This window comes from Cygnus atratus, chromosome 4 (assembly GCF_013377495.2).
Source record: "Cygnus atratus isolate AKBS03 ecotype Queensland, Australia chromosome 4, CAtr_DNAZoo_HiC_assembly, whole genome shotgun sequence".
Classification (NCBI taxonomy): Eukaryota; Metazoa; Chordata; class Aves; order Anseriformes; family Anatidae; genus Cygnus; species Cygnus atratus.
Genome location: NC_066365.1, coordinates 70,375,240 through 70,384,742, shown reverse-complemented (window position 1 = coordinate 70,384,742; position 9,503 = coordinate 70,375,240). Strand labels below are relative to the sequence as shown.

The 9,503-nt window shown below is 51.9% G+C and overlaps 1 protein-coding gene across 1 annotated transcript; it reads right to left on the bottom strand.

Moving 5' to 3' along the window:
- Positions 1–4,495: 4,495 nt before the first annotated feature.
- Positions 4,496–9,005, bottom strand: NKX1-1 (NK1 homeobox 1). Its single transcript, XM_050710591.1, has 3 exons — positions 8,531–9,005; positions 5,075–5,286; positions 4,496–5,011 (listed from the first exon to the last, which is right to left on the bottom strand). The coding sequence occupies exons 1-3, from the start codon at positions 9,003–9,005 to the stop codon at positions 4,496–4,498; spliced, it is 1,203 nt and encodes a 400-aa protein (XP_050566548.1).
- Positions 9,006–9,503: the final 498 nt, after the last annotated feature.

Here is a 9,503-nt window from a genome sequence, read left to right as displayed (position 1 = left end):
CACTCGTAGGATTTCTCCTGAATGGGCACTGCAGACTTAGCAGCTCTAGATTTCCGATGCTCTGATATCCTCCTGCATAGCTTTGAAGCTTGTTCTATATGATGGATCCACATCTCTGCCAGACGGTATCGGACAAGTAGAAAGAGCTCTTCCCGCCAGGGTTATTTGCACCGTGACAGCTGTCATTCTGTCCCCCTGAGATGTCTATGTAGTGTGACCGTGTGTTGCAAAACAGGATGGTCAGAAACCAACAAACAAAAACTTACAGAAGTGCACCAGATAGAGAAGAATGCACTTCATGTAAACCCACTTTGTGAGACAAACTTATTACAATCCCATTTGTTTACTTACCTGTCCCCTTCATCTTCAGTGTCCACTCTGATCTGTGGATCACATCTTTTTTAATCACAATATGATAAATAAAAAAAAAAGCTTCTTTTACGTGTTCTTATGAATCTCTATGACAGCCACACTTTCTTGCTTACTCTGTGAAGCAGAACCTCAAGACCAGAACTGTCCAGACATTGTAAAATGACAGTCCTATGACTATTTAAATTAAATACGTCTATGTTTGAGCAGAATTATTTTATAAATGTAACACCTGTTAATAGATAAGTATATTTGCCAACAGGGCAGGCACAGTGTATTTTCAGGAAATGATTTAGGTTCTTAAAGACAAAACTTTATTTTTAACATTTTGCTCATGTAGTATAAGAATAGAAGTGTGAAACATGACTGTGAATTCAGCCCAAAACAAAAAGTCTGTGATACTTGTGAAAACAGAAACAAACAAACAAACAAAAAAAAAACCACCAAGAATTCACCTAAAACCGTAACTTACTAAAACCACCTGAAGATCTGCCCAACCTGCAATAACACCAAGAAATTTTTTGGGGGGTAGAATTATAGAGCACTGGTTTCCAATGATTTTGTGTAATTTAATTGACTGTGCTGTGTAAGCAATGAGACAAAATATTTCAAAGTATTTTCAAATATCTCCCAAACATTTGGAACATATCTGCCTGCATTTGTGTTCCTTTAAGAGTAACAAGTTTTACTCCATTTATTCAGTGAGCATAAACTACTGAAATTTGTTGTTCAGTATAAGTTAAAATATTCAGAACAAAGTAAAATGGACACATTTTCCTTCTTTTTGTATCTAATTCTATCATAAACACAGTGAACAATGGTAAGATTCAATTAGTGTCAGAATCATTTCTCACTACACAGGCTTGCATCCTTGGATTTAACATTGACTTTGTGGGAATTAGCTCAAAAGTATGCTGATGATCCCAAATCTTCTTTGGTAGATGCCAAAGGCTTCAATTGAAAACATTGAATCAGACTCTGAATGTGTTACCTGGTGTAACTGCGAAGAGAGTTTGTCCTCTGGCAAATGCTTTGTCATATGCCCTGTGAATCCTCTAAGTTTTATGAATGAATAATAAAGTCATTATAAAAAAAAAATAACTCACAGAATGAACCAGAGCAACCACCTTCTGCTTGTGCCACAGAGAAATAATCATCTTGCTTTCAGTCAGTAGATTATACTCATGCTGCACCAGGATCTCTATTGCTCACTGAAAACCAAGCTGAGTCTCTGCAAAAACCTCTGTGCGGGGTAAAGCACAAACTATGGCATGCTGAGCAGAAGGTGCATCACTGTATGGGAATCTGCTTTTGGGCTTTGCTAGGGGTTAGCATGTTTTGGGGCCTTTCAGGGGGATCGCTGTGGTGTGATAACCTCATATTGCTGCATCAAGCCCACAGCTTGTTCCATTCTCTTTGGAGAGCCAGAGGCAGGGACATAGGGTGATGGAGTTAGGACATTCAGACAGGTGGGAACATTGAGCTTTACTGCACTGGTTGCTGCACATTCAGACCAGGGATGTTTCTGAACAACAGCCCAGTGCTGATACCATCAGATGTCTCACTGACAAACATGCAGCCTGGTTACAGGGCAGTGGTCCAGGGAGCATCGTCTGAGAGCTCGCTCTTTGGTGCTGCTCATACTCACACTAAATGCCCTCTGCATGTGGGCAACATCCTGTGACTTGAGACCGAGCCCACGGTGTGCTCAGCACTGCTGCACAGTCCGAGTGCTGGGGAAGACGTGCTGCAGTTGAGGCTCTGCAGTTCTCCTATTGACTTCTGCAAGCAGAGGATCAGCTACATGAGACATTCAAGCAAGAATTATCAATAACTTCCTAAACTACGCTGAGAAAGATATCTGTGAGTTTGCTTTCAGCACTGCTATAAAATATCAGAAGCCTTATTAAATCGAGTTTAATGACTGGGAATCTCAGGCTGTCTTCTTCATCCCACAGCTGTGAGTGATAACACTCACACGAACAGGTTTCACTGGCAGGACGCTAACTGACTTGAGCAGGAAAATCATCTGCTCCAACTCTCCGAGCATCCCCCTGTTGGAGCTGGAATATTTTCTGCTGGGAGTTCGCTGTGTTTAGACAGGCTTTGATATGAAGCTGGGTCATGCCCCATCTGAACTAAGAGCACAAATGCTCATAGTGTTTGCTCAAACCCGGGCAGCAACAGGATAGTTTTACAGCGCAGAAGAGCCTACTAAGCATCCATTTCCCTGTTCAGCTGGTTTTCCCTACAGGTAAAACCACGGAGAGCCGTGCTCCAAGCAGCACTCGCAGCGTTCTCCCTTGAAAATTCACTTCAGATCTGTTAAAGCAAAGGCAAACGAGTCTGCTGGGAGCCATCTGGCATTTGCACGGCCCTAAAGGAGGGGAGATGGAAGGCAGCGGGGATGCCCACAGCCTGCCGGGGCCTCCGGGCAGGGAGGTGTTCAGCTGCTCCGTCCCCGTGCCCGCTAAAATGACTCGAGAAAACGCTGTTTTCGTGAAATCACCCCGGGAAAGCGGCCGTCACGTTTCTGGGCTGAAAAACAAAAGAAACGGGCAAGCAACAAAGCAACAGTGGAAACAGGGAGCTTCTCCTCGGCGGGAGCTGGGGGGTCCGCCGGGCTGGGGGTTGCTGGTGGGCAAAGCGGTCAGCCTTTTGTTTGCTTTGCAATTAAGAAAAAAATAAAATAAAGATTGTGGAAGACTTTGAAAGCAGTTCCCAAATAATCAGCGGAAGTGCTGTGGAAAGATTGCTTTATTTTTAAAGCGCTGGGAACTAAAGGGAAGAACCGCTTTGTTAAACGTGCATAAATCCAAAATATCAGACTCGCCGTCTGCGGAAACAAAGGAGTTTATCTACAAGAAAAAAAAAAAAAAAAAGATTTTTTTTTTTCCTTAATATTGCATTAAGATCGGCAAAAACAGTTAAGAAAATGCAATCACGGGAACTAAGCAGGGACATGCCCTCTCCCGTAGAAGAATAAAGTTTATTTGTGTGTCAGAAACACACGACGTGTTTCCAGAGTAAACGAAACGAAAAACAAAACCCTAATGCGATACCTCGCTCCAGATGCCCCTGTGCCAGGCGTTTTCCAGAGGGAACTTTTCCTACAAATTCCCGAAAATCAGGGAGACAGCACCACGGAGAGTAGAGTCGCGGTTTCCTTAAAGTTTATTGATTGCGTTAAAGTGGTTTTTAGCAAACAAAGTGCTTTCTGTATCATCTTTCGACCGTTATTCCCGTACCTTATACATTAATTATAAAGTTAAAACTTTTGTGACAACCAGAAATATACAGAAATGCGGGACGTGAGGGGGAAAAAAAGCCCACCCCGAGGGGACCAAGGGGGCCGGCGGCCGCCCCCTCTCCCTCCCCGGGGGCGGCTGTGCTTGAGGGCAAAAATAATAATAATTTTTAAAAAATCGTGAAATCAGGCAAGGAAACGGCGCATTGTTGTCTCAACAACGTCGAGGGACAAGACTATAGTTCTCTGTTTTACCCTGAGAGTCAAATGGGTACGTAAGCTTTTTAAAGTCCTTTTTTTTTTTTAAGAGTGTCCAGACCGGGGGAAAACAAAAATAATTAAAAAAAAAAAAAAAGACAAAACCAAAAAGACACAGCAACAGGGCACATCGGGGGTGGGGAAATATATATATATATATATACAGGTAACGATGATTTACATCTACCGCTATGTACAGGGGGGAGGGAGGCTTTCTTCCTCCCCTCAGAAGCCCAGTATACACGTCGCGTATAAAAACGGGTCGTAGAAACGGTTGTGGACGACGAAGCTGCCCGGAGGGGCCGCGCCTCGTCGGTTGGTGGCCGTTGGCGACCGTTGTTGACCGTTGGTGGCCGCTGGCGATCGCTGACCGTTGATCGTCCCCTCACGGTCGCTCCGTCCCCTCACGGCGGCCCCGTCACCTCACGGCGGCCCCGTTCCCTCACAGCCGGTCCCCTCACGGCAGCCCCGTCACCCCATGGCGGCTCCGTCCCCTCACGGCGGCTCCGTCCCTTCTCCCCTTCTGTCCCATCCTCGGAGCTTCCCCCTCACACACACACACAACCCCCCCGGACCCACCCGGCCGCCTGAGGGGGGGGGTCTGTGGGGACGGCGGCGGGCTTATAGGTGCGGGGTGTAGAAAGCCGGGGCGCCGTAAGTCTGCGAGCCCAGCACGAAGGGCGAGAGGACGGCGGGGCTGGGCAGGAAGGGCAGCTGGGCGGCGCACACCAGCCCCCCGGCGGGGTGCCCCGCGTAGCTGCCGGGCCCGTGCATGGAGAGCGGGTTGCCCATGGGCGGCGAGTGGCTGAGGGGGCTGAGGCCGCCCCCCAGCCCGCCGCCCCCCGCCCCGCCGCCCGCCCCGCCGCCGCCGGTGGGCGCGCTGGTGTCGGCGCCGGGGTTCTGCTTCTTCCACTTGGTGCGGCGGTTCTGGAACCAGATCTTCACCTGCGTCTCGGTGAGGCTGAGGGACAGCGCCAGGTTGAGGCGCTCGCACACCGACAGGTACCGCGTGGACTTGAACTTGTTCTCCAGCGCCACCAGCTGCTCGTAGGTGAAAGCTGTCCGAGCCCGCCGGGGCTTCCCCGACTTGGAGTCCGAGCCCGTGCGCTTCCTCTTGGGCTTGGCCTGCTGGCTCTGCTGCCCCCCGCCGGGGGCTGCCGGGGGCGGCTGCTGGGGCTGAGGAGGGGGCTGCGGGGTGGCCTCGGCGTGGTTGTGGTGGTGGTGGTGGTGGCCCGGGTCGGGCTCTCCGGGAGCCGCCGAGCCGCTGCCGCCTGTGGTGGTGCTGGTGCTGCTCTCCTCGCCGCACAGCTCCTCGTCGTCCTGCAGCTCGCTGTCGGGGCTGCGGCTCGGCCGGCTGCTGCTGCTGCAGTCCAGGTCGCACTCCTCGGCCTTGTAGAGCTCGCCGTCCTCCTCTGCAAACAAGGGACGAGGCAGAGTTAGGTCTCGGCAGCCCCCAGCCCGGCCCTACACACTGGTTTTCAGGGCAAGGGGTGAGTGAGGAGATGCCCGGCTCCCCCTGGGCACCTCACCCTACATCGTGCTGCCCTATAGTAGGGGTAAAGCGACAAGGCTCGGAGCTCCCTCAGCACAAGAGCTGGCCCCAAAAGGTGGCCCCACAAAACACACACACCCCGTCCGACCTCCCCCTCCAGAAAGAACCTGGAGGGGGGGGGGGGGGGGACAACACACGACCTGCCCGGAGGCTCCTGGACCCCAGCAGCCGCCCGGTTTGGCAGCGGGCCCCGGAGGTGGCACATCGCTTTTTTTTTTTTAACGCTTTTAATAACAAAAATATCCGCCTCGACGGTTCTCTGCTGGTTTTTGGGCTCTGGCGTTTTTAACCCTTTCTCCCCCTGGCTTGACCTCTCCTCATTTCGCGAGGTGGAAGTGTTAAAGTGGAGTAAATACTCGTATTGATTAGCAGAGCAGATGCAAACTTAATTAAACTCATTTCGCGCGATGTAGAAACTAGTTAACGGGCATTTAATTTATTTGGGTTTATAGGACGCTCCAATTAACGGGTCTCCGTCGGAGAACAAGGTAATTATCCGGTATTTAAGCCTGTTGGACTTTCTCCTGACGGTTCTGTCGTGTTGAAGCCGGCAAGAACCCAGCGTCGGCGAGAAAAGCGGCTCCTCTGGACCTCGGGGGGAACCGGCAGGCAAATAAATGCTCGCCGCATACTGCCCCCGAAGTGCCGGCCGGGGTCGGAGGCACCTCGGGCAGAGGACCATAACCACGGCCCTTTTGGTCCGGCTGGCTCAGGCACTCGCCAACTTCCCTCCGCTCTCACCCGCAGCTCCGGGAGCCCCCCAAGCTCGTTTTGGTTACCCGAAGTACGCGCGGAGCAAGAGACTCGCTCGTCTGTCGCCCTCCTCCCGTGTGCGCTTCTGTTGGTTTTAATCCCCCCCTAAAACTCCCCAAACCACTGCACCTCAAACTTGGTCCGCATCCTAACGCCCGACAGCTTCTAGCTAAGATTAGGGGTGTTTTAAATGAGTGTGTTTTGTTGGAAGAACTGATTTTGGCTAACAGCAGATACGGCTGGCTCACTAGGAGAAAAAGGGGCAGAGAAGTTGATTATAATCCTCTTCACCCCAAAATATCCCGTAATGATGCGGGTTTATTCAATCCTTTCCAGATTCCTGTTCAAACCGGCAAACAAAACTCGCACAACCACCGCCGCACGGCCCCGGGAATGGGATCAGGTTTTCCCCAGCCTGACACACCGCGTGAAGACGAGTATCCCCAACCTGTAGCACTTGGTATAAATCGTCGTGCACAATTTTTTTGCAACAACAATACATAAAAAGTGCGTGTAGACGACCCTGCGGGACCCGGGATGAGCTCAGTGCCAGCGCCGCAGCGAACAGGGAATGTGCGGGTTGTGTTAAAACAGTTTAATTTTTTTCCCAATAAACTGTAGGAAATCCCAGCCGTGGCTTAATTTAAGAGCTTACTAAAATTTTCTTGAAACAGAAAAATGCAGCGCAAATACATTTGGCGATGGGGATTGGCGCTGAAGGTGCGATTTTGTATATGGAAGATGTTAAATGCTAATTAAATACGGAGTTTTAACTGTTATTTTTATCACTTAGTTTTACGAGCGACCTGTGACAATCTCTGATTTCGCTCTCCTTTTGCCAGAAAGCCTTCCCATTTCGGGGTGTTGGCTCTTTGCCGGCCGGAGCTACTTTTCGGAACACTTCTAAATTAAAGCACCGATTGAACTTGCGTTAATTACGATGCGGGCATTAAGTTTCGTGATTTTCGGGCAGTCCCAGATCTCTTCGGGACTGCTGCCGCTTTACATGAAATTAAATGTCGGGGCTGAAGGGCCGAAGCGTGCGAAGCGCCTGCGAAAGTTGTCAGTGCGCGGAGCGCTGCTTCCTGATGGCTCCAAATGTATTTGGGTGTAAAGAAGCGATAGAGTTGCATTTCTCTCCTTGTCTGGAGATAAAAGTGCAAGATTAGCGATAGGCTGACCTCGTCAGTCTTTCTGATCGCACAGATCTATTTAGTATGACAGAAGCCGGATGGGTTTAGACGAATAATTACCCCAGGTAGAGACCACTTTTTAAAATGTCTCTTGAATTCTATTAACGCCCCGCTCCTGCTTTTGCTTTAGAAATTAAAAACTTCTAAATTTCACGAAGCTCGGGCTGGAGGAGATTTCAGCCCTTTTTCCCTGCTTAATTTTAATTGAAAGAGTCACGCTGTGGCCGGATCGGAGAGCGCAGAGTCCTCCCTCTCCCGCCCCAGAGGCAGAGATATTATTTTCCCCCTTGCGAGAAGTTTATCCTCGGCCCCTCGCCAGCCCTGTCTCCGTCCCAGGGCACGGAGCAGCCCCAGCTACTTCTCCTGGGGGCTGGCTTTTCCCGGGAGGGCTCCGCTGTCCCCAGAGTCGCGGTGTTTAGAGGCGAGAAAGTTGGGATATTTTGGACCCAAGAAAGAAAAAAGCAATCTCGAGCTTGGGTCGAATGCAATTCCCGATCAATAGCGAGCCCTAATAAGTGTAATAGGTTTTAATCGAGTAATTATCCGAATTTTGACCCTATAATTTAGATGTTAGGGAAGAGTTTGCAAGGTGCTTGAAAGAGATATGCACAATTCGATAATAGGATATCGATCCAGGCAGTCCTACATGCCACTCTGGGGCGATTTCCCCCATTATCCAGCCTCTTTACGCTGCTAAGCACATTTTACCTTAAATGTAATCGAAGGAATTTAATTGTTTTTCCAGAGATAACCAGCATTTTGTCACAATTAGTCTGATTTGTCCTAAAAAAGCCAAGGGGAGAGAGAAAATTGAATCTGTCGCCCAGAGCAACGCGCCGGGGGGGGGGGGAAGGAGGAAGGGGAGAGCTGCTTTGAAGGCTGCGAAGAACATAGAGAAAAGTCATAAATGCCTCGGGAGGGGTTCAGGGGGGCTGTGGGAGCAGGGTGCAGGAGAGTTTCGACCGCAAGAGTGGGATGCGGTCCCTTGTCCCATCCCCGGGCCCTGGCCCAGTTCTCCCGGGGCCGGTCCGGCTGCTCCCACGGCCCCCGTGTCCCCCCCGAGCTCCCAAGGAGGAAGAGGGGTCCCTAAAAGCATGCCAGCCCCTTCCCCAGGCTGCCCCCACCCCGAGGGGCTCGGGGTCCCCCCCAACTACTTACTGATGAGCTCCGCGGACTTCTTGCACGCGTCGAAATCTTCGGCGAGAGCTTTTTGCTCGGCCAGCTCCGTCCCTGAGTCCTCGGGCTTATCCTCCGCCCCCAGCGGGAACTGGGCTCCCCCCGATTTGTACAAGCCCCCGCACTGCCTCCTCTTGCTGTTGAATTTGTTAGGGTCCAGGATGTCGAGCACGGAGAAAGAGGTGGTTCTGTGCACGGCGGGCAGGGCCCCCGCTGCCCCCTCTTGTCCGGGGGTGTTGCTCTGCCCGTCCCCTTGCCTGTCCCTATTTCCAGGGCAGGAGTAGAGGGGCAGCTCGCCGCCGGCCGAGAGCCGCTGCTCCCCGTGGCTCTCCATGCCTTCCCCGGGCAAGCCGCAGGGCTCCCCGCCGATGCCAAGCGAGGCTGCGGGGGCTGTCACCGCCGCGGCTGCCGCTGCCGGGATGGAGATGTCACCCACCTTGTCTCTGCTCACATTCATGACTCTTTGCAGAGCCCCTCTCGGTTGCAACTTCTCCCCCCCACCCCCCCCTTCCCCTCCTCTATTTTTTTTTTCCTTCCCCCCCCCCCCCCCCCCCCTTCCTCCGGCGAAGTTGAGCTGGAAACTCCTCCCCGGCCCCGCTCCGGCAGCTCCCCGGGGCTGCTCCGAGGCCAGCCGGGGAGGCCGGGACTCACGAGGTGATGCCGGGCTCCGAGCCTCCGCTCTGCTGCTCCTTCTTCCTTCTCATCATCCTCACCGGGCTGCCCAGGCACTCCAGCCCCCCCCCTCTACTCCCTCCCTCCTCCTCCTCCTCCTCTCGCACACACACGGAGGCAAGGCTGGCTCTTATTTATGCATTCATATTTAGCACCGGCTCGTAATTGGCTACAAATTAATCCCTCGCCCGTAATAGTCTGCGATCTTCATCGCTGGGAGAGAGAGGCACGGTGAAAGTGTGCGCCGGGGGGGGGGAAAGGGGGCAGAGGGAGAGAGCGAATG